Source organism: Eptesicus fuscus, chromosome 12, assembly GCF_027574615.1.
Source record: "Eptesicus fuscus isolate TK198812 chromosome 12, DD_ASM_mEF_20220401, whole genome shotgun sequence".
In the NCBI taxonomy this organism is placed as follows: Eukaryota; Metazoa; Chordata; class Mammalia; order Chiroptera; family Vespertilionidae; genus Eptesicus; species Eptesicus fuscus.
In genome coordinates, this window is record NC_072484.1 from 87,427,900 (window position 1) to 87,453,462 (window position 25,563).

At 50.1% G+C, this 25,563-nt stretch overlaps 1 protein-coding gene across 1 annotated transcript in view; it reads right to left on the bottom strand.

Moving 5' to 3' along the window:
- Positions 1-3,449: 3,449 nt before the first annotated feature.
- The window catches only part of ASXL3 (ASXL transcriptional regulator 3), a 153,955-nt gene continuing 131,841 nt past the window's right edge, over positions 3,450-25,563 (bottom strand). The window contains exons 10-13 of the mRNA XM_054723606.1: positions 18,543-18,639; positions 16,139-16,244; positions 9,851-11,804; positions 3,450-7,160 (exon numbers count right to left, since the gene is read on the bottom strand). Coding sequence (XP_054579581.1) covers positions 3,450-7,160; positions 9,851-11,804; positions 16,139-16,244; positions 18,543-18,639 — 5,868 coding nt within the window. The remainder of the gene's footprint in view (positions 7,161-9,850; positions 11,805-16,138; positions 16,245-18,542; positions 18,640-25,563) is intronic.

A 25,563-nucleotide genomic window follows, 5' to 3' on the forward strand; every position in this document is an offset into this window, starting at 1 on the left:
ATCAGGACAATGCACGTGCTAAGATCTGCACATTACACCACAATAACCATGTAGGAAGTCACATATTCCATTTGCACACAGGGAGACACCTGTGGGAGTGAGGAAACTAAGAACCTACTCACCTCATCCAAACAGACTGGCGTTTGTGTATCTAGTCAATGGACCTTCTACTTCTGAATTTGTTTCTTTCTTTCCATTATTTTTTAGCCCAAAGATACTAATTTTTTCAGTAATAAAAACCGTATGTCAACATTAGGACTTTAAACTGGGGCAAAAAAAACAAACAAACCAACAAAAACAACAACAGCCAGGGCAGGGAAAAATTATGCTCTTTGGACCAGGGGATAGAATCCATGCATGGTCAACGATTGATCTCCCCACCTATTCTGTGAAAAATCAAATCATACAGAAGGACACTTTTCTTTATTCCCAGTAAGCGACTTGCAGGCAGGATTCTACCAGGATGGAGCGGACAATGGGCTCAGCACCACATCGGCCTCAATCGTACCTCATCTACAGAGTGCAAAGGTTTTGTCGGCTGGAGTTTCTTTCCACACCGTGTCAGTTACTGAGAGGATAGATTGGAATCTGCTGGTGTAGACAGTACCTGACACTGGTAGAGCAGCAACTGAGTTTGGAGGGAGTTGGCATGCACGTGTCTAGATTCAGGGGTGCCCCTCTGAGAGCATGATGAGACGAGAGCATGACCGTCTGACCCGGGATGACATCGGAGCCCAGCTGACCACGGAGACGCCGGGACGAGGATGCCGCCTACGGGCCACGTGGAGCAGAGGCAAGGTTCGCGGGCGCTCCGCTGCACCCCTCATCCCGGGGAAGGGCTGCTTCGGTGCATTGCTAATTTTTCTCGGGTGTGAGTTGACTTTGTTCCTTTTCGTGTGAAAAACAGAAGTGACAGTACTGAAGCACCAAATGGAGGCCACAAAGCAGGCCCTTCTTTGCTTTTCTTGATTTGGAAGATAAAATACCTCCCGCGATCAGCAATGCGTTAATCGTAAGGACATCTCTGCCACCTAACAGGATTTGGCAACATCACAATAATAAATACGGAGGGCGGGGGAACATAGACCATAGTTGATTATTGTAAAAAAGAAAAAAAAAGAAAATCACAAGTGTTTCTTTTCTTCTCCAGAATGTAATTTCTGTTCATTCCAGTTCATTTTTAAGACGTATTTTAAGGGAATGTCAGAAGTTTACATGGATTAGGATGATCCCACGTGAAAATATCTGTCATTCTCCCCATGGGCAGATGCTATTTCCCCCCATGTTTTGTGTTTTTGTTTTTTTTTAATTCTACAGCCTCAATCAATCAACGGGTTAATGGCACTCCGCGTTTTGTGCTCTGTAATCGGAAGTTAAATGGCGTGGCTTTTGTTGCCTTTCATCTTCTCACAACATGCGTGTGCTTTTGAACTTGCTTTAGGGAACAGAGCCTCTGGAACTAAAGCTGTTCTCTGGCACGAGGGCGGGCAAAGCATAGGGCAGGGAGCTCAGATCAGCAGCACTCAGACTCACGGGCACACGCGGGCAGCGCACGGACGATGCCGCACCCCTTTCCCGGAGCCGTTCCGCTCCCCACACAGGAGGACTGTACTGAGCTCACCTGAGGGGAAGAACACAGAACACGCAAGGCCTGGAACCATTTCAGAAATGGGGGCCATTTCAGAGTCAAGTAGAATTGTCTAGATTGTGAATCACGAGGAAAAAGTTGTTCAGAAACATGTCGACCCTTCAGCCTTCTGTAGTCCCTTTGATCACCAAGGACACTTTAAACACGAGGTGGCCAACCTCTGCGGAGCTGGAAGCCAGAGGCACCGTGCCGCCCACAGGGTCTATGATAACTCCCCCCAATTTTAATATCTAGGCATCGTAAAGGAGTGAAGAGAATGGGCTGATGTTCACGTGATCCACCATGTGTAGGTGTTGGCATACACGGCGTTTTCCTTTTAATGTTAAGGCATGTTTACAATACTTGCTCTTAAAGCCCCACATGAAGCTCTGGCATCCGCTGGGCCTAGGGCTCTCTGGTGGCCAACTGGTCCTCCAGGGTCAGGTGTCAAAGGGCGCGGACCAGGCTACTGCAATGCCATGTCCAGCCCGAGACGCATGTCAGGACGTGTGCACATGTCCGAGGCCGTCTCCGAAAGGTGGGGGAGGGAGGAGAGAGGAAGGACAGTGGCCTTCATTCGCCGATACCTCCTTGACGGCAGCGTTTGTGATGGAGTGAAGACAAGGAATGGAGCACTGGAATCAGAGTGCCTTTCCAGCTATGACTTCACCGCGGGGAAAGGCGGTGCCAGAAGAGCCAACTGAAAAGCTCCCACCCTCGCTGTAACGGCGCAGCTGCAGGAAACGCACAGCCACCGCCCATCACTCTGGCCCGTTCGCCCCCTGCCCGGTCAGTGCTGAGTAACAATGTCCTCTCCCGCCGGCCCTGAACGCAGACAAACACCACAAACAAACCAAGGCGGGCAGTGACCTGCACACACGGCAGCAGCTGTCCAAAGCTGGGGTGCCAACCACACACGTGACAGACATGCTGCTGAGCCCTCGGAGGGGAGGCCCTCTCGCCTTCCCGAGACACGCCAGGAAACAGCCGCGGGGAGAGGTCACCTGGCCCCGAGGCAGGAAGGAGCGCACCTACGGCTCTGGGTTCTCCCCCGGCCGCCGCCGCTGGGCATCGCACCGGGAAAAGGGACACTGCACCTCGTACCGCGCTCACCGCACCCCCAGGCATGCCACGCACACACATGCTCACTGCGCCACCAGGCACGCCACGCACACGCATGCTCACTGCGCCACCAGGCACACCACGCACACACATGCTCACTGCGCCACCAGGCACACCACGCACACACATGCTCACTGCGCCACCAGGCACACCACGCACGCCACGCACACTCACTGCACCCCCAGGCACACCACACACACACATGCTCACCGAACCCCCAGGCACGCCACGCACACAAATGCTCACCGCACCCCCAGGCACGCCACACACACACATGCTAACTGCACCACCAGGCACACCACGCACACACATGCTAACTGCACCACCAGGCACACCACGCACACTCACTGCACCACCAGGCATGCCACGCACACACATGCTCATTGCACCACCAGGCACGCCACACACACACATGCTCACTGCACCACCAGGCACGCCACGCACACGCACACACACACTCACTGCACCACCAGGCACACCACGCACTCATGCATGCTCACTGTGCCACAAGCCACGCACATGCCTTGCGCTACCAGACACGCCACGCACACACATGCTCACCGCACCAGGCACGCCACGCACTCATGCACGCTCACTGCACCACCAGGCACGCCATGCACACGCACGCTCACCGCACCACCAGGCACGCCACGCACACGCACGCTCACCGCACCACCAGGCACGCCACGCACACGCACGCTCACCGCACCACCAGGCACGCCACGCAGAGCTTGGAGGGCCCTATGCAGTCGTCGTGGCAGAAGGCCCCGCAGCCCTTGCACACGATCATGGCTTTCAGGCGGCAGGAGCACTTGAGCTCCAGCTCCTCGGCGCTGCTGCTGTCGGCGAAGTTCTGCGCGGGCATCGGGGCGCCCTGGCCGGGCAGGCCCACGGCAGCGGCGGCGGCGGCGGCGCTGGCACCAGGGCCGCTGCCCAAAATCCCGATGGACTTCTCGATGGCGGAGGCCGCCCGCTTGAAGCTCGTGCCGCCGAAGTGGATGGCGGGGTAGGTCCCGCAGAGCGGCGGCTGCGGGCCCGGCAGCTTCTGCGCGGCGAGCGGGGGGAAAGGCTTCTGTGGCTCAGGAAGCAGGTAGGGGGGGAACTCGGCGTTTTTCAGCGCCAGCGCCTTCAGCTGCTCTTTCACCTCCTTCTGGTCGTAGGCGGCCTGCCTCGGGCCCAGGTCACAGCTGCTGCCCAGGCCGTCCTCGAAGGACACAGGCTCGGACTTGATATTGCTGCAGACGCCCGGGGGCGGCCAGCCCAGCCGCTTGGCCGTCTCCACGGGGCCGGGGGGCTGCTTCTGCTCGGCGGGGGCCTCTGCGTGGGGAGCAGGTGGAGGTAGTGGAGGTGGCGGGGGCGGCGGCGGGGGCAGGGCCAAGGGCGGCGGGGGCGGCGGGGGGAGCACCAGCGCTTTGCTGGGCATGGCGTGTGCGGGCCCCCCCACGTCATCGCCCTCTTTGATGGGCGCGTTGGGGGACAGCATGGTGGCCAACCTCAGCTGGTGGGGTGCCGGGGCAAGGCCCGCCTCCCCCAGTCCCTTCTGTTCGAGATGCCGACTGAAGGCGAACGCCGCGCAGCCCGCGGGGGCCTTGGCGGGGGCCGGCAGCAGCGCCGCGGTGGGCACGGGGCCCCTGGCCGCCACGGGCATCGGGTAGAACGGCTGCCGGTGCGAGGCGCCCGCGTCGGGATGGGGGTGGAAGCCGCCGTTCTTGTCGGCGGGGAACGGGCTCGGCTGGAGGCTGCAGGCGGGCAGCAGCCGCTTCTGCTGCTTGACGTCGGGGCCGGGGGCCGCCCGGGCCTGCGGGGCCTGCTTGCCCAGCCACTCCTGCTGGAAGGGCTGCCCGGGGCCCAGCGGCGCCAGGCCGGGGCCCAGGACGCAGGGCACGGCCTTGACCTCGGGCTCCGCCAGCAGCCTGCCTGGCTCGCATTTGACTTGAACGTGTTCCCCCGCCGTCCTGGCCACTCGCTTTTTGGGGTGGTTCTCGCGCTTCCGCATGTGGAGCGGCGCGAGGGTCCCCGCCAGGTAGCCCTTCCCGTCGGGGTTCGGGGAGCTGGAGGGCATTTCCAGGACGCTCCTCTCCGCGGCTGCCTTCCCGGCTGAGGTAGGTTGAAGGGGCGCCGGGAGCCGGTTGATTTCCAGCTTGGCTCCCAGCCTGGGCTGCGGCAGCACTTTCTCCAGAGGCAGCTTGCCCTGCAGGAGCTGGGTCACCAGGGGGTTGTTGGCCTCCACGGACGACAGACGGCAGCTCGAGCTGCCTGCGTTGGGCGCTCTTTTCAGGGTGTCCGCGGCCAAGGGCACGGCCTCGTCCCCGGGGCCCGAGATGGGGACCTTCCTGTTCGGCGTCTGCTGCACCCCCGGGGCGGCCTCCGTGGCCGGAGGGGGCCGCTCGGGGCCGGGGAGGTCCCCAGTGTCCACTCGGAAGCCCCTGTCCACTGCATGGGGCTCGGGCTTGGCGGGGAGAGGGACCCCCGGCAGGAGGCTCCTGGGGTGGAGCTCCGCCACGTGCGGGTAGCCGGCCCGCTCGGCTTTGACGGCCTTGGCACAGCCCAGCTCCGGACGCTCCTTCGGTCTGCTCGGCGCCGAGTGACTGCCCGGCGGCCCCGCGCTCCTCGCGGCCTCCTCCTTCCAGCCCAGCCGGCCACCGGCGGGGTAGGGGCCGCCACCGGCGGGGTCGGCTTCGCTTTGGAAGGCGGCCGGGCCGCGTGCCTGCTCGGCAAAGCTGCTGCCAGTCGCCGTGGCCTCGTGTGATTTCTCTGGAACGGGCAGGGGCGCCTCCCGGAGGCCTGGGCAGGGGGCCTGCAGCGGTTTGCAGTCTGGCTTGGCTGCAGACCCAGCGATGACGCTGGCCCCGGGATCGAGGCTTTCGCTGGCAGCCGGCTCTGGCCTGCTGATCACGGACACCTGGGGACAGGCCACGGGCTGCATGGCGACGTCTGTCCTCCCCGGCCTGCCCTGGGCGTCCGCGCCAGCCTCTGCGCTGGCCACGGCCACGGCCAGGGACACCGCGGAGGCCAGGGCGGCGCTGTGATCCACGATGACCTTACAGGGGATCGACCTATTGACGGCCGCCGGGGCGAAGGCCCCCGGGTGCTGCGCTTTCCCACAGCTCTCTGCCCTGTGTCGAGGCCCCGAAGTTTTGTCCGAGCTCTCGGCACTGAACGTGGGGGGGCCGTCGTAAGAGTTGATGGTCAACATGCTTCCAGTAAACACGGCGATGGGCGGGCGGGCCACCAGTGGGTCCGTGACGGTTCCCGCCTCCCTGAAGCCGGGGGCCGCGCGCCCGGGGGTCCCGGTGGGCACGGCCTGCTCGTCCCCCCCGGGCGTGGCTCTCTTCTCGGGAGGGAACCTGGGGCTCATTCCCGGCGAGGGAACCAGGACAGAAGTCGTGGCGAGGTGGTTTGGCAAGTTCTTTGCGATGGAGAGGGTTGGCACAGAGGTGTACTGCCCGGAGACCAGGCCACTGGCGCCGCTGCTGGACGTGAGCGCCTGCGCGTCACCCGCGGAGCCCGCGGTGCTGGCGCCCTTGGGGGCGGCGGGGAGGGCCGGGCTCTCGGCGCATTTTGGTACAACGGCGATGCACGGAGCGTCCGTGCTCTGGACGGCGGCTAACACGCTTAGACTGCAAGCAGAAATGGTAGTGTTTGCACCATCGACGGACACGAGGACGGAGGGCTTGTCGACGGGACTCACAAAGGGATGCTCTTTAATGGCTCCCGACACCGCGGCGCTGCAGACGGACACGGGGACAGCGCTGGTACCAAACAGCATGGGCACGTCGCTCTTCTCGGACGAGGTAGAGGAGACCGTGTTCTCAGACACGCGGGGCACGGGGACGCGTTCCTCAGCACCACGCACGGCTGAGTCAGAGGCTGCGTCCGGGGGTCTGGTGGGTTGGAGAGGAGGCTGGGGGGCCGGGGTGACCTCCCGGAGGTGCGCGGGCTTGCTGCTGGGAGACCTGCAGTTGGGGTTGACAATGATGACACCGGGTGAGCCTTCGATTTTGGCCTCGGGGGCGGAAGGGACCTCTGAGCTCGGAGCGCCTTCCTTGCAGCCGAGCGGAGGCGGCCGGGCCTCTTTCGGGCTCTGGAAGAGGTGGGCCCGGGCTTGGTGCTTTGCGAAGAGCTTCGCCTTCGTCTGCTCCTTGATGTGCGCCAGGGTCCTGGCCTTGCCGCCCTCTCCCGGGCCACCCATGGCCCCCGAGACGATGCTCGCTGCGGCGGCTACAGCTGCGGCCGCCGCCGCCTCTCGCTGAGCCCTTGCCTGCTGGGCCCGAGCCTTGATGTCCGCCAGGGTCCTGGCCCCCGTGTTCCTGCCTCCGCCCACGGATGTGCTGGGGGAGGCCCGAGACTCCGGCTTGGGGACGGGCTGGCTCTTGATGATGAAAGGCGGCCCGATCTTGGAAAGCTGGATCTGCAAGGAGGGAGAGCGGAAAGGTAACGTTGGTCCGTGGTCACAGAGGAGACATGGCACATTTTCTCATAATGTGGCAGGAGCTGCCCCTCAGTCCCCGATGGGCCTTCAGGGTACAAAGGGACATGACATGCGGCATGGATGTGAGAATTAAACATTTAATCTCTATTTTTACGCTATGAAGACGTCAACCCGGTGATTTCATTTGGAAAGGAAATGAAGCATCGTCCTAATGCCTCCTATAGATGGAAACCAAGTCCAGCCTGTTAAAATGAGGCTGGCTCACAAGACAATGAGGTTAGCTAATAGAGAGATTTAGCTTTTAAATGATCTTCCTTGCTGCCATGAAAATCTGGGACCCTAACTCTACTTGAGTTTATCTGTCCTAATTTCACACACACACACACACACACACACACACACACACACACCTCCAGCCAGGGGTCAGGAGACGAATCCTCATCCTGACTTTATTCAGAGAAACGTGATGCTACGCAAATCACTGTGTCCTTCAGTGTCTCCAATACCCTCCCCAAGCCGGAGACCCTAGTTGTGTATCCTTGTTTTTATGCATCCTTGTATCGCCACACCTGCTGCTTTAGACACATGTAATAAGCACGCACAAAAAGTTTGTAAACTCAGATGGAAAGTGAGACGAGTTACTCCCGGTCCAGTTCCTTCACAGGACTGTTAGAAAGATGGGACTCTGGTTTTCCGCCTCTAAAAGGAAGTATGAGTCAGGCAGTTTCTTTTGATCCTGGTAATCCACAATTTGCTGAATTTTATAAATGTCCCAACCCACACTGTTCAACGACTCATGCTAATGAAGAGACGCAGTCATGGCCAATCAGAAGGCACAAGACCTAACAACCCACACACCATAGCAACGCCTGTGATTCTCTAGTCACGGAGAACAACCTAGATCACAGGCTGGTAGAGCTGGAAGGGACCTAGCTAAGGCCTCCTTTTACTCGGAAGAAACTGTAAGTAATGTAGATCGCCATTGGGCCCGATGGCACCGAGCCTCAGGGAGAGCCTCTGGGCTCCCCATTCAGAGCTGTTGACATGCCCTATATGTCCTCCTTCCCCGCCTAGAAAAAGCTTTCATAGAAAACATCTCTCTTCTTAACAACTGTATATTCACATTGTAAACACCTGACACATACTACAGGATCATGTCACTTTGGAATTGGGGTATGGAAGGCTGGCAGATGGAATTACCTTCCTGAGCTACCTCATTTCTCATTTTCAAACTTGTGATGTCTCACTTCTCATTCAAACGCTCCAAAGTGAAGGTGAATTCAGAGAGGGGATTCAGTGTTTCCTTTTCAAGATTTCCCTTAGTCTAAGAAATTTAAAACATTAAAAAACTAAGCCTCGATACACTTAAGACCTCAAGACCAAACAAACATACCAAGTCCACCTGTAGTATCTACCTATTTATCTATCTTTACATAAAGTGTGTATCACTTTGAAAATAAGCTTTTGGCAAAAAAAGAATATGTTTAAAAAGATTTCCTATGAAAAGCATGCTAGTATTTTTCTTTCTGTTGCTTTAGAAATTAAAACACGTAGCAGTGTTTTATGTTCATCTTTTACATCTCTAGAATCTCATTTACTAGGGACTGCTTTATTAAACAATAACTACAGCCACACTCTTAAAAGCCAACCTGATGGAGATCATGAGTCACATATAAAAAGGTGTCAGAGCACAGCCAATAAAAAGAGATTCAGAAAAGCAAAGCTTGTGTGTGTTTATGATTCTAGACCAATCCTATGTGGAATAATCCATTTTATTGTAGAGCAATATAAATGGACTCAGATAAAAGCACCAAATAAGTTTAAATTATAGTGGGTAGAATTTTTTTTTTATTATTAAACAGACTTCCTTTGAATTATACTTAATTTTCAGTTTATCAGGAAGAGCCAACTTATATAAAAGGTTTGTTTTCCACGAGTTAAAATCTACTGGGACCAAAAGGAAATATTTACATAGAAATGTGTGTCCACAGGCTTTATGTTTCGTGTGAAGTTAAATACCTCTTTCACTAGCTCAGAAGTAAAAAAAAAAAAAAAAAAGGATTTGTATGCCTATATATCCACAGCATTCCCCTTCAGGGTTCAGAAAGCAATTTCATTGATTTGTTGAAGGAAATTTAATGAGGCTCTTCCAAAAGCCAGGTCCCTCTCTGCGAGGCACTGGTGGAGTTCAATGTTTGTTGGAAAATGAATGAAGGGATAACAAGTACCTTCATCTCTTTAGTGCATGCCTCGAATTTCTGACTTCTTTCTCTAGTTCTTCTGAACTTTGAAAGGCTACGAAATTAGCTTTCAAATTTTCCCAAGTGTTTTTAGTGTTCTGTCCTACACCCTGGAGTCCCCCAAAGACCCTGCATCTCAGTGGCCTGTGGGCAAGTCCCAGGCCCTGTTCTCCCTCCCCACTTCATCTCCCTTAAATGCTGAGGTCTAAATACATACATGCATCTAAACTCCTATTAGCTCAACGCACAGTCTTACAAAGGATGCCTTAATATGAGACTGGTGCGGGCAGTGTCCGATGATCGACTGCTACATAACACCCAGAAGGAGCAGAATCGCATTTCTCTCGGGGAAACTCCGAATCTAAGCAGGGAAAGCCCATGTATGGAAGTGCCTTTCCCCCCCTCCTTCATTTCTGTAAAACACCGCACCTTGAGAGGAGGGACCCTGGGCTCCTCTCTCGGGGGCGGCTCCTTCTCCGCTGGGCTGCCGGCTGACGCGCTCCGGGCGGATGGGTCATCTTCGATCCTCGCCCTCTTCTCCTTGCAGATCCCAAAGCTGTGCTGCTCTGCGGTTTTCCTCTTCGCGATCTCGGACTCTCTGCTGTCGTTTCTTCCGCCATCGGGTGACTTGGAGGGCTCGGACAGCTTGGGAGTGTACGGGGTCTCCAGCCGGTTCTGTGAGCTTCCTGGCTTATGGGCTTTACTTCTGAGGACTTCTGGAAATGAGGCCTTCTCCCCTGGGGAGACATACTGCTGGTCCTGTGACTTAGCGGACGGGAGCTCATTTCCCTTACTCTCCGTCTCTTCAGGAAAGACAGACAGTTGCAATGGTGAAGGCGCCCCTTTCTTTTCCGTTCTCGGCAGGGCGTTCTCGTTTTTACCTTTTGTGATTTCTGCAGGAGGAAGTTCGGGAATCGAAGCAGGATAGGGCTTCTCTGTTTCACCGTGTGACTGACAAGGCTGCTGAGCCGGGGGCTTGCTGTGGAGTTCTTTGGGAGGAAATGCTGCGGGAGCAGTGGCAGAAGGGCCCAGGTGGGTGGGCTCCGGAGTACTGGACAGAGTCTTCTGCTGAGAGAGCAGGCTCTCTCCCAGGGGCTGGGCTGGGGCAGGGCCTCCATCCTTCTGTGGAGAGAGTGGTTCTTCGGATGGGGAAGGGGACTTGCTTTGTTGCTGCACTGTTCTTTCATTCGGGGAAGAATTAGAAACCGGAGACGTTTCTGAAGGAGGTGGCACACTGGATGCGAAAGTGGTCTCAGAGGCGAGAAGCATGGAAGACACCGAAGACGTTTCTGAGGCCAGCGGTACATCGGACATGGGGGATGCTTCTGATGTTAAAGGTACATTGGATACGGGGGATGCTTCCGAGGTTAAAGGTAAATTGGACATTAGCGATGCTTCTGATATTTCCGGTGAAGTGGATATGGGAGATGTTTCTGACATCAGAGATGCAGGAAGGTTCTCATCAGCGGGCTTTCTCTGATTGTGTTTGTCTGCATTTTCAGTGCTGGATACCTCAGAACAAAAAGCTGTCTCAAGAGAGGCTGGAGTGCATGGTTCTTCGGAAGTAGACTGGGTTTCCCCGCCGGGGGATGGCGTGCTGGTACAGGCTCCCTCTGGGCTCTCAGAGGAGAAGGAGGTTTCAGAGATGCAGGCGTTTTCAGAAAGCTGTTCCTCAGGGTCGCTCTGCAGCTCCATATCCACAGCGATCCCTCCCTTTGGAGACTGGCCTTCTAAAGGAGATGACCCTGTTTTCATTTTTGGAGCATTGGTCTCTATTTCAGCTTCTGGCTCCTTATGTTCTGTGTCATGGAGGTGAGTCATAGAAGTGGAAGGAATGAGAGAGTCACAGACTTCTAGCTGCTCAATAACCACTGACATTTCTTCCTGGGGAGATTCGGATTTCTCTTCCACCTTAAGTTCAAGATGAGGCACAGTCTCTAAAGCATCGTTCATTATAACACAAGATTCCAAGTTTTCTTCAGGAATTGCTATCTGGGGCTCTTCGTGAGCACTGGCTGGAATTTCAGACTCCTCCAAAAATTCAGGTATTGCCTTATGATTTTCATCCTGGCATTCACAGATACTGGTCTCTACCTCTTCTGCAATTTCCTCCTGAATCACAGATTCTTCAGGGATCAAGGTATCCTCTGATTCCGACTCTGCCATTACCTCTTTTCCTACATCTACCATAGGGCAGAGCCCAGCACAGAACTCAGGCTCTGCAGAAGTTGGACTTTTCATGATTTTTGGCTGTTGTTCTTCTGAGGGAGCCTGTGAAGAAAGACCTGGAAGACTTGAGGTCCCACATGAAGAACTACTTTCAGCTCCATCACTGTTTGGTCCAGCAGTGAGCTTTGTAGATTCCTCTCTTGACATGCCCAACCTGCACAGAAATTAGAAACATTGTTGTTCAACCACAAAATGCAAGAGGTACATTTCAATCTCTTACAAATATAGTATTTAATAAAAGCAAATGCATCAAATGAACTTTATAATCACTAAGTAACATGCTCAATTTACATAAATTAGTTCATAATGACTTGGTTTTTCTACTTTATAATTATAACTATTTCTGGTTACCACAGATATAGATTTTCATTCTGTAAGCAAAGAGATATGAACCTTACCAACTGTTTGTAAAAGGAATAAGAAAATTACATACTACAAAAGATCAGAAAATATGGGCAGAAAAGCAAAAAAATGTATAAGATCTAAGAGTTTTTAAGTCATAAAGTAGAAATCTGTCACTATAGAAGTAAATAACAGCCTTCAAAGGATGCACCATAACCAAATAATTAAGATCCATGGAAGATGGGTATGTTATAAAATCTTGACATTGAAATGACTTCTGAAGATTAAGTTCTCTTAAACCAATTAAAGAACTGTTGTTCAATCACCTTATTTTAGAATCTAAGCATCTAACCTAAGACAACATGGAGATTTCACTAAAGAATAACAAACATATTTGGGGTCATAAGAGTGGATTCTGCTAGGTTACATTTGTGTGAGGCAAGACGAACTCTTTCATGTAGATCTTTTACTGTAAGAATATTCCATAAGAAAAGAAGATTAAGAAATAATCCACCCTAATGTTCAGGTCATAAGGCAAAGTTAATCAGGATTACAATCAAAGATACTGTGAATCACTGTTTCCTGTCATATGAAGCTACCAGATCAGCATCAGCTAGCAAGGGAATAGGATGATCTAAGTGCATTACATTAGAGCACTACGGGCAATTACAGAGATAAGCAGGAGAAAGAACATTTCCAGAGCAAGAAACACGCTGAAATACAGCTCTAATAATATCAATGCAGGAAAACACCTCCGAGAAATCTTCAACCTTTTACTTAAATTAAATCCTCAAAATGAAAGGGAAAAAAGTTCAATACACTTTGTGGGTGTTTGATCATTGCCTTCTTTACTAAAACTCTCTGAAAAGAAGATAGAAGGTGCTGCTTTCATAATTAGTCTCTTTTCTTTCAGCTTTCCCTAAGATGGGTTCAAACTAAGCTATCATTTATAACTATACTGTACTGAGAGGAACAGAATAGCTACATTGCAGACAAATTTAAAGCAGAATTATCATCTAGAAATAAGGTATTTGGGGGCTAGGTCAAGCAGGGATACCAGCCTAGATACTAAATTAAGTGTAGAACATACAGAATCTATCCACTAGCAGCCAAATTTCTGCTAGAATCTGGGAAGAAAAAAAAACATCAACTGAGCTATCAGAAAAAAAGTGTATATACACTTATAAATCATACAGGTCATGTAGAAATCATATAAATCATATAGAAAACAGCACTGCGTGAAATATGCCTATATCAACATTTTATTTTCATGGGAAAATAGATTTAAGATGGCAAAAGGAATAGAAAAAAGAGGCTTAGACCACACCACATAACCACACAAAGGAAACACTGCCCTCAGAAATCTAAACTGCAAATCAGAACAACTCCTATAATTCTGAGTTAGCATATACGTGGGTGATTTCTAAGTAACTAAAACAAATATACTACAGCACTGTATCACAAGCAGAGTAAGCCAGTAAGAACCATCATAAAGACCTCAAACAAAGAGAAAAAAACGGAATTAGACAGATTTAACTAGAAGTGAATTTGGATAGCAACATTTTGGGAAAAACTTAGAGCAATAAAAAGGCACATGGTGTCAGTCAAGTGAAAATGTGTGATCCTAGAGGAAAAACCCCTCACAAGTTGGGGAAATGTGGGTAATCTGAGAGTAACAAAACTAGAAGGGCAATCAATGAAATGTCCAGAATACATCTGTCATCCGATATGAAATCAAAGGCAGGAAAAGGCAAGCAAGAAGTCCAGTAACTTGAAGAGACAGAAACTCTATGGAAAACTATGGCAAGAAAGGGGTTCAGTTAAAAAGAACTGTTTGCATTTGGAGCTCACGAGTGGAGACGGGAGCCTTACTTACAGTATTGTAGCTGTCACCCTCTGGGGCAGGGACCCTTAGCCTGATCAACCTATGAGAGTCTGTGAAACCCCAAATTCCATGTAAAAGAATGTATGTGGCTCAGCTGGTATAGCTCAGTGCTTCAGTATCATCCCCTGAATCAGGAGGTCACGGTTCGATTCCCCGTCAGGGCACATGCCCGGGTTGTGGGCTCCATCCCCAATGGAGGGTTTACTGGAGGCAGCTGATCAATGATTCTCTCTCATCATTGATGTTTCTACCTCTCTCTCCCTTTCCCTTCCTCTCTGAAATCAATAAAAATATATTTTAAAAAATGTATGTGTATGAATTTTTCTGAGAAGAACTTGTAGGATTAAGACACTGAGCAAACTACTTAGCTATGCCTTATAAATCAGGTAAAATTAAGTTTCACTGTCCTTCCATTTTGGACACCATTTTTAAAATATAAGGATAATAATGCTATCTACCTTACAGGATTGTTGGGAGAATTACGTGAAGTAACATTAGCAAAACTCTTAGAAACATGTCATAGCCAGAGTATGTGCAATGATTATTTGTTGGAGGAAGGAAAGCTACGTGGACTCTGGGATGTAGGCCTTCTGAGGGCAGAGCCAGGAAGCTCACAGGTGACTGTACCTCTGGCATTTTGGACGGTGTCTGACACCGAGGAGATGTTGGATGAATGTTGGGTTCATAAGAGAATGGGCCCCACACCAGTAATAACTCAGGACCGGCGTGTTGGAGATAAATGCCTCAGTTAATGCTTCTGCCGTAACAGAAAAGAGTGCTCCCAATATTCTGTTCGTCAGACGAGGGGCTGAGGGTGGCCTCCACTACTGGGCATGCCCAATCATTATGTCTGGGGTGGGTTCTGGACACCTGTACCTGTTTTCCAAAGCTCCAATGAGGACCAGATACGGCCAGGCTTGAGTAACACTGCCAGTGACTATCTATGAAGGCGTACAACCAGCCTGCCACATTTGTAATTATCTCCTCTTACTTTCTGCTTAAATACGTTTACGTATCCAAGGTCCCAGGACAGCACCTGAAAACAAGCCTTCCTGCTCAAGAGCACCGCTTTGGTGCCAGTCGCCAAAGGCTGGCAACTGGGTAAGGAGGCGGGCAGGCATGCGATTCCTTTCCTCGAAGACGGCCCCTGTGATGTCCCTTCTGATGCTTTTTCCTCTTTTACGGGGGCGGGAGGGGGTGGTTGTGAAATGAGTCCAAAGGTAGAGGTGTTGTTACCTACATGACCTCAGTATCTTTTACACAAAGTAACACTGGAGCATTAATCTAAGCATTACTCGTGTACATGGGAGTTAAAGTTCAAATTCCTCGACTTAGGAAGATCTCAAGTTACTGTCAGTTGTCAGCTTTTTTAAAAAAAAAATTTTAATATATTTTTATTGATTTCAGAGAGGAAGGAAGAGGGAGGGAGAGAGAGAAACAGCAATGATGAGAGAGGATCATTGATTGGCTGCCTCCTGCACACCCCCCACTGGGGATCGAGCCCATAACCCGGGCATGTGCCCTTGACCAGAATGGAACCTGGGACCCTTCAGTTCGCAGGCCAACACTCTATCCACTGAGCCAAACCGGCTAGGGCAGTTGTCAGCTTCTTAATCCCTCCTCCTTCTAGGGATCGGATGGTCTCTGAGACACCGATTCTGCCCAAGTACAGTATGTATGTCCCGCTAACCGTGAAGCAATGGAGAAATACTTTCAATTTAGTTCCGTCACTACCACACTCTGTGTGGCCAGTATTATTTTGAAAAGAAACACACACGATAAAAATAATAATTTAAAACCGGTTGCACCGGAAGAACAAGATGGATAGAGTGAAGGGTAACACCTCAAGCTCTCCCCGAAGTAAAGACTAAACAGATATATTTGCATGGTCAGTATTTTTGGGAAAATGTGAGAATTAAGTCTAAGGTATTCATTAATAAAAATAACTTGGATTAATAAAAGCGGAGATTTTTACTAAAATCCAGTTAAGAAGGCCAAACTTGACTTCCATGGGATTTCATGCTGTTTTCAGTCCAAAATGAATTTTCATGGACTAGTTATAAACCCTTGAAAATGCATTTTTAATAACTTAAGTGCTGATATGCCACTAGAATTTTCCCTGCAGTTTCTTACACGGAGGGACTATTGCCTTTTATCACGGGTTTATTGAGTTTTACAGCATATGAGTATGCTATGCGAAGCAGAGAATTACATTTTCATTTCCTTCTAAGAGAAATGAGGAAAAATGCTCTAGCACTTACTTTTCTCCATAAAACCTTTCAAAGAATTTTTCTTTCCAAGGTTCTGTTTTCTTTTCCTTCTCAATTTCTTGCCTTATCCGCAATTGCATTTCTGGCGTAAACTCTCCTAGAAAGAAAAAGCTTATATGTTGAGTCAAAGGGGCCACATCTCTTGCCAATTAATAAAGAAAACATGTCATTAATCTGAGTGGACGTTTATGGATGTTGAAAACGAAAAGCGGAGTACCGGTAATATTTCTACAGCTTCTCTCTTTATGAACATCACTTAAACAGTCATCGAGGCCCAGATGAATCTAAAGCATTTAGCACATGTCCTGCTTGCTCGGGCTGGGAATGAGAGGGACCCACTGTCCTTAGTGAAGTCTGTCTGGCGAGAGAGGAGGCATACCTTTGGCTGTAATACGATGTCAAAAGCCCTGGAGAGGATAAATGTACTAAAAGTATAGAAGGGAAAGCATTTAATTCTGCCTAAATCTATTAGAGAAGGCCACGTACTGGAACTGATTCTTTTTTTTTTTTAATCTTTATTGTTGAAAGTATTACATATGTCCCCTTTCTTCCCCCACTGACCCCTTCTAGCCTGCCCCTAGCCGCCCCAGGCCTTCACCACCCTGTTGTCTGTGTCCATGGGTTATGCACATATGCATACAAGGTCTTTGGTTGATCTCTTCCCACCCACTGCCTTCCCTCTGAGATTCCACAGTCTGTTGGAACTGATTCTTGAGTTAGCTTCTCAAAGATGATCAAGCTTCATAAAGTAATTAACTCAGAAGGCACAGAGATAGGCATATGTATATGTATGTTCTTCTGAGTGGACAATGGTGAATAGAACATAGGATGAAATGCAATAGGAGAGGCAGGCTGCCGCCAGTTACCCTACGTGTGTTCTAAAGAGAGCTCTGAATGTTTGCTGTCAGGCACAGAGGGGGGTCCTGGTGACAGTCCATGAGGGAAAAATCTGGCCAAAGGGCAGTTAAAAACAGGGCGAAGACACTGAAGGACTCCCCCTAGGAGCCCACTGACGACCACAGAGGAGAGATGGGAAGTGCCGTCAGACAGTAGCTATGGGACCGGGAAGGGGACTCCGACTCACAGCACCGTTAACACCTCATGGCCAGAGGGACCTGGGGAGATAGAAGGTGATCCAAGGTGCTGTCAAGGTTTAAAGCGAGGAGCTGTGAGGAGAGGGTGGCGATACTAACCTCGAGAAGGCAGAAGGAATCGGAGATATTACAGGGAAGATGGGGAGTTCAGCATTGGCCTGTTGGTTTTAAGGTGCCTGATATCAGCTAGGGCAGTGGTCGGCAAACTCCTTAGTCAACAGAGCCAAATATCAACAGTACAACGATTGAAATTTCTTTTGAGAGCCACATTTTTTAAACTTAAACTTCTTCTAACGCCACGTCTTCAAAATGGACTTGCCCAGGCCGTGGTATTTTGTGGAAGAGCCACACTCAAGGGGCCAAAGAGCCACATGTGGTTCGCGAGCCGCGGTTTGCCGACCACGGAGCTAGGGGATCCAGTAGGCGCCAGGACTAGAACACCAAGGAACAAGAAAGAGGAGTGAGAGCCAGATGTGGGCATTTTCAGCAGATGGGCCATAGCGAGGGGAATGAGGCTGGGTAGAGACTATGTGTCAGTTACAAAAGAGAATGCCAGGGAAGAGAAGGGTGGAGGCGTTCACAGTTACCTTCAGAGGAAAGAAGAGGGGATCCGGAAAGAAGCCGAGGAACGGCCGTCAGAAAGGCAGCTTTAGGAAGGGATGTTACATATATGCTGAATGCCCACAGGGGGTGGATTCCAGGTGGATGGGATAGAAAGCACCTGAGAAACTGGAGTGGGGACATGAGCTGTAAGGACTGAGGAGAGGACACTGGACTTGGCCATTAGGAAGCCGTCCGTATTTCCTAGGAGCGATGATTCCATTGTGTACAGTGGGGCCACACCCGACCATGACAAGCTGAGTGGGTGAGGGAATCAAGTGTGGTGGGTCACACCGACACGGTTAGTCTTTCAAGAAGCCTGGTGACAAAAGGAAGGCTAAGGTAAAGTGGTGGCTTCAAGGGAAGAAAGTATTAAAAGAAGATTCCTTACGCCCCAGGCCATTAATAGAATATAAAATGCATCAGACAAGTAACTAAATTTAACATTTCCCCCCAGTATCTTGCTATTATGTTTTTATTATGTTCCAGATAACATCACGCTTTCTTCAAAAATGTCTGATATCAAAGATGCCAAGTGTAACAAGAGAATTAGTAAAGTCCCTTGGAATAGAATGCAAATTTTTTATTAAATTAAAGTAGACTCCAGGGGGGTAAAAAGATTGGAAAGCAGAGGAAGGTGCAAGCTCAGTACAGCGTGTGTACTCAAATATGTCAAGTAGGAAGGGGAGATAGGCATTTACCTTCTGCCAGCCGCTGCTTCCATCCTTGTGCCGCGTATGCAAAGAATTCATTATTTAGAGCTGAAGTGCTGAGGCGTAAAATTCCATCACTTCCCATCTAGAAAATAAGCCGAAAAAACAAGATTCCATGAGGACTAATTCAAAGGCAACGTATGCAGGAAAGAAGCAAAAACTGAGGATGAGAGAGAGAGAGAGAGAGAGAGAGAGAGAGAGAGAGAGAGGGTGGGGGAGAGAGAGAAGGGGAAGAGAGAGAGAGGGGGGAGAAGGGGGAGAGAGAGAGAGAGGGAGAGAGAGGGGGAGAGAGAGGGAGAGAGAGAGGGAGAGAGAGAGAAAGAGAAAGAGAAAGAGAAAGAGAAAGAGAAAGAGAGAGAGAAAGAGAGAGAGAGAGGCAGAGGGAGAGAGAGAGGGAGAGGGAGAGGGAGAGGGAGGGAGAAAGGGGGAAGAGAGAGAGAGAGAGGGAGAGAGAGGGGGGAAGAGAGAGAGAGAGAGGGAGAGAGAGAGAGGGAGAGAGGGAGAGGGAGAGGGAGAGAGAGAGAGAGAGAGCCCGCACACGCAGGTAGGAGCGAGGAAAGGAGCCCAAGGAAAGAGGAGCCTCCAGTGTGAGAGGCGCACTGTTCACAGCAACTGGTCCCAGGACAAAACCCATCCACCCACAGGAGACCCTACTAGGCATTTCCGTTATTGATGGGGGGTAAAATGAATGGCCCGTTTGGTTAAGTAGTGTCGGCCTGGGGACCAAAGGGTCGCAGGTTCAATTCCAGGTCAAGGGCATGTATCAGGCTTGCAGGTTCTATCCCCAGCCCAGTTGGGGCGTGTGCAGGAGGCAACCAATTGATCTCTCTCTCTCTCTCTCTCTCTCTCAATCTCCCCCCACGCCCCTGCTCACTTTCACTCTCTCTAAAAATCAATGGAAAAATATCATTGGATAAGGAGTACAGTAAATAAATAATAAAATCAGTTTTATATGTTTATTCTAATACTAGAAGCCCGATGCATGAAGATTCGTGCTAGAATGCCCTTTCCTTTCCTTGGCTGCTGGCACCGCCTTTCCACTCCAGCCCAGCCCCTTTCTGCTTAGGCCCTGGAGCCGCCCCTTTATGCTCCGGGAGCCGTCCCTTTCCGCTCCGGGAGCTGCCTCTTTCCGCTCCGGCCCCACCTTCCCACACTGCCCAGAGGCCCTGAGAGACTGGGGGTGGGGCAGAACGCCTGCGTCGTCGCCATGGTGATGACGCAAGCATCCTGCCCCCATCACTCGGCGCCTGTGTATGCAAATTAACCACCATCTTTGTTGGTTAATTTGCATATCACTCCTGATTGGCTGGTGGCGTAGCAGAGGTACGGTCAATTTACATGTTTGTCTATTATTAGGTAAGACTAGAGGCCTGGTGCATGAATTTGTGCATGGGTGGGGTCCCTCTGAGTGGCCTGCAGGGATCAGGCCGAAACCCTCAGTCCAACGCTGCCTGCAGCTCTTACCTGCCACTCCTGCTCTTCCCAGCCCCACTGTGCCTGCCGTGGGCTCGCACCCAATCAATCCCAATTGGGAGAGGCTTACGGTGCTGCAGCAGTGCTCACCAGCCATAAGCCCATCGTCTGGTGCCCTCCCAAAGGGAGTGGCCTGCAGGATCAGGCTGAATCCAGCTCTCGGACATCCCCCAAGGGGTCCCGGATTGCGAGTGGGTGCAGGCCAGGCCAAGGGACCCCACTGGTGCATGATTGGGCCAGGGAGGGACCCCGGGAGGGCTCCAGGGTGTGTCTGGCTCATCTCGCTCAGTCCTGATTGGCTGGACCCCAGCAGCAATCTAACCTACCAGTTGGAGCATCTGCCCCTTAGTGGTCAGTGCACATTATAGGAAGCGGTTGAGCAGACTTAGCATATCATTAGCATATTACTCTTTGATTGGTTGTTCTGTCGTTCAGTCAATTTGCGTATTACCCTTTTATCATATAGGATGCCTCAGATTGTACCAAATAAAACATCAACATATGTTTCTACCTTTAGATTAGGTTTTATAAATGAAATTTTCTACAGTGTGTGAAAACTAAAGAAATCCAGCCTGATCACTTGGATTCCTTTCCTGTCCAAGGTTTAGACAACAAAAAGTTATGAAATATATTAAAACATGTACACCCACACTATCATACCTACTGTTATCACCTCTTTGGATGCACACAAAATTGGATCTACAACAAAGATTAAAATATGTGCAACTACACACCACTAGCCTTTTCCTCAAATACACTAACTTTTTAAAAACTCGCGTATACAAGAGATTCAGGTAAGTATCACTAAAGTGGATGCTTTTAACTTTCCAACTACTGTGTCTTCTCTGGGCATGGAGTCTGCTGGCTGACCTAGGGGATTGAGAATGTCTTGTCCTTGGCTGGCTCCTTATGAAGAGTGAAGATAAAACACATAAATAGGTAGGCAATGCCAGCATTAGACAGGTGGGAAGAACTTCACGCCAGAGGTGACCCTGGCACAGGGTCTGGAGAGAGGACAGACTGAGACGGAGTGGGGTTAGGGGTACAGCACATAGTAGACGGACTGTCAGAGAGTGTGAGCCGCGCTGTGCAGGCAGGGCATCGTGGCCAGTCAGTAACTGGCCTGTGTATGAAGGTGTGAGGATGCTGTATGTAAGCCTGCTACTCCAAGGCCTTGCACACGGTAGCTCCAATCCTATTTGCACAGATTTCCTTTCTCCCAGGTGCACACTTTGTACATCCAGAACTCGAATTAGTCACTGTTACCTGGAAACACACTCAAAGGTTTCTTATCCCCACATTTGCTTGTCTGTGGTCTTCTCTATACTCCAGCTTTGCCCACAGACACATGATCCCTATTTTAACCTTTTGCACTCGGATGTCGAGTGTGACCCGATACGGTTAGCATTGGTAGAAGCTCGTATGTCGAACTGTATTGAATGTATCAATAATTTGAAATATAAAAAAATCCAAATAAATAAGTTTGCATGAAAAGAAACTCCAGTTTTTTATTCTACTGCCGCGCTTTGTAAAATCTGGGGTATTTAAAAAATTAAATCCTGAGTAGAATAAAGGAATCGAGAAAAAAAGCAAGCAAGTGCAAAGGGTTAAAATTTAACGCAAATAATGCCTTCAGGAATGTGTCAGCTACACCACCAGGCAGGAGCTGAGGAGAGCACGCACTCTGAAAGTAAATGCAGACTTGCTCCTCTACACTGGATCCTGGCCAGTCAAATCCAGAAACAGCGACATTGCGAACAAATGTGCGATATGCCGAAGGCTGCCATCCCGTCTACAGAAAGGTACAGGTTTGAGATCCCATGACTCTTCATCTACAAAATATTCACCTAAGTTTCACTCTAAGTTTCTTCATCTAAGAAACACTAACATACTGAACACCCCTGGGAAATTTCAGCACACTTTCATTCATTCGCTCGCCGTTTACTTACTCAATTATTTCATCTGTACTCAGCAGACACTAAGCCACTCAGAGGAAGCCATGTACTGGGACCTGTATGGGTGTTGACAATAAGGGAGAAGCCTCTTCCCTTGTGTTTTGAATATGTCCTACATACAGCAGATGCTTCTGGTCTCTGTGCATCTCTTCCACCCACCAGACTCCGGCACAGCTGTAAGGTACAGTTGTATTACCCGCCAGCATCCCACCTCATGGTCTCACCATAGCCCCAAGATGTGAGTACATGAATGCCAAGCCTTCCCATCTTCTGATAGGACAATTCTAGGATACTGTTCTCTGGAACACAGAATACGCACTGAACCGTTGGATGGGGTGAAGGGGAAGGGCTTCAGGGCCGAGGAGGTAAAGGCACAGGAAGAGTATTTCAGGCCCGGCTGCCATGGCTCAGTGGTTGTCAACCTAGGAACCAGGTGGTCATGGTTCGATTCCCAGTCACAGCACATGCCTGGGTTGCAGGTTCAGTCCCAAAGATGGGACGTGCAGGAGGCAGCCGGTCAATGGTTCTCTCTCATCATTGATGTTCCTCTCTCTCCCTTCTTCTCTGAAATCAGTAACAATATATTTTTTAAAAGAGTATTGCCAGAGACGCTACACGTGCTCAGGCTGATGCTGGGCGATGGGGTGAATGAAAAAGGCAGCCGGGCTGGTTAGAGGTCCACAGGGGCTGTGATCAAGGATGGCTAGCACACAGGAAGGCTGAGAGAGAAGATTCGCCTCCAGGGAGTCTGACGTTTTCTGTGAATATTGCCTCTGAATATTCGTCCTTGTGGTTTGGGCACGGTGAGTCAAAGCAACTCCACTTGGGAGGACCAAGGAGGAAGAGGTATTCTTATCGCACGGATTCTAATAGACTAGGACAGTGATGGCGAACCTATGACACGCGTGTCAGCACTGACACGCGTAGCCATTTCTGATGACACGTGGCTGCTGAGGCGGCCGCATGTCGAGGATGAAACATTTGCTGCTCCTGAGGATGAAACATTTGCAAAATAATGTTTTTTCCTCAAAGTGACACACTACCCGAGCTATGCTCAGTTTTTTGGCGAAGTTTGACACACCAAGCTCAAAAGGTTGCCCATCACTGGTCTAGGAGGTGGAAGCCACGTTCGCTCAAAGGGTAGAGGAGTTTGTTGCTGTGAAGTGCATGTGCGCACGGCAGGTGGCCAAGGTGGACTCTTCTCCCCTTGAGGTGATGCATGGTGCCGCCTCCCCCCTTGTGGTCCGCGCGAGGCCCAGTAGAAGGCAGGCACTCAGTAAATGCTTATGGCCCTGCCCTTGCTTTCTGTAGTGAAAGATTGAAAAGTTAACTCCAGGAGCTGATAAGCAAGGTTTTAGTTTCGTGTTTTCTGCCAGGCCAGGGACATGATTAGCTGTTCATTGAAATTTCCGCATTATTTTAAAACACCAAGAAATACCAGTTCCAGGTTAGCGCTGACAGAATCTGAAAAGGCAAGGCACTGTGAGATAAACACATCCGAGAATACGGAAGCTGGCCCTGGAGGAAATGTGTGTCCTGTAAGACAGAGAAGTCATATGAACCGCCAGGTTCCCAGCCCGTAGGAGACGGCACAGTTAAACACTGGGGCTAAATGAGACTTAGGAAATAGATGCCAATAAAGCTTTTAAAATACACTATTAATTTTATGGCCCTTAAGAAATACTGTCCGAGACATAACATTTTAATGAGCTGGAACAATAAACATTTCTGAAATGATTATTTATTTATCACTGAGCTATAAATTCTTGTTTTCCTGAATTACCCTTAATAGATATGTTCATTCTAAAACTCCCCCTCGCCTCTCCCTCTTCTAATAAAATGTCTAAGCTATTGATAAGTATGCCCCCTTTTAAATTAGGAGAAAAACTCTGATCATACCAATGGCCACAGAGGAGAATAAATATCAGTACAGGGAAACTTATTCAAGTAGAGATCCTTTTACAAAAGCTGAAACTGTGGGTGAGTATCTCATTTGCCTTTAGTATTGGTTATATGAATATACATTTTATGGGATGAATGTCAGTGGAATTTAAGGGTAAAAAGGAGGCTATTTGCATATCACCCAATGTTTAAAGTTCAATGAATGTTACTTCTGTATAAGAATATAACTACATTTGCCGAAACCGGTTTGGCTCAGTGGATAGAGCATTGGCCTGCAGACTGAAAGGTCCCAGGTTTGATTCCGGTCAAGGGCATGTACCTTGGTTGTAGGCGCATCCCCAGTGGGGGGTGTGCAGGAGGCAGCTGATCGATGCTTCTCTCTCATCGATGTTTCTAACTCTCTATCCCTCTCCCTTCCTCTCTGTAAAAACTCAATAAAATATATTTAAAAAAAAGAATATAACTACATTTGATAAAATCCCTTCGCCCTCCACCGTATTCTTTATCACTTGTTCCCTGTCTTGGGTTTCTTGTGAGTGATTCAGAGTGCGAGGCCTGCCAGCTGCTTAGAGGGATAGTGAGGGATGTGCTGGAGAGTGAGAAAGTGGCTAAATCATAATGGGACGCCTAGATTTCCTAAGCCCGTGGTCAGCAAACTGCGGCTCGCGAGCCACATGCAGCTCTTTGGCCCCTTGAGTGTGGCTCTTCCACAAAATACCACGGCCTGGGCGAGTCTATTTTGAAGAAGTGGCGTTAGAAGAAGTTTAAGTTTAAAAAATTTGGCTCTCAAAAGAAATTTCAATCGTTGTACTGTTGATATTTGGCTCTGTTGACTAATGAGTTTGCCAACCACTGGCCTAAGCAATTTGGGCTTCATTCTGCAGACTGTGAGGAGCCGTTCAAAGCGAAGTCAAGCCGTGTGAAAAGGTCCCTGCTGAGTGTGTGCCGGTGAGCCAACTGTGGCTTTAGACACGGTGTTCAGAATGGGCCTCTCTAATGCTTACCGCTGATAAGGGACATTGGAGCAGACACCTGAAGGAAGTGAGGAAGTGAGGCTCACAGCCCTGGCCGGGTGGCTCAGGTGGCTGGGGCATTGTCCCACACACCAAAGGTTGCAGGTTCGATTCCTGGTCAGGGCACATGCCTAGATTGCGGGTTCGATCCCCAGTTGGGGAACTTTTGGGAGGCAACTGATTGATGTTTCTCTCTCATCTCTCTCTCACCCCCTTCCTCTCGCTCTAAAATCAATTAAAAAAAAGCAAACACCACACACCCTCCGGGTGAGGACTAAAAGAAAAAGCAGTGAGGCATGCAGCCATGTGGGCAGGAGTGGGCGACGCGGAGGAAGGGATATAAATGCAGAGGCCCTCCGGCGGGCTGCAAGGAGCCCCTCAGAGCTGAGAAGACCTTAGAGAGTGGGAGGCACAGGAGCGGAGGGGACAGGTCATGCCAAGCCTTGGGCCCAGGGAAAGACTGGCTTTTCTCCGAGGTAGCTGGGAAGCTTGCGGAGGGCTTGGGCCTGGAAACTGCAAAGATCTGACATTTGGGAGGGCTTCTCTGCTTGTGTGTGTAAGGAAGACTGTTGGAAAGCAGATCTGTGGGAGCCACACATGTGATTTTAAAATATATTTTTAAATATATATATATATATATATATATATGTATGTATATATATATAT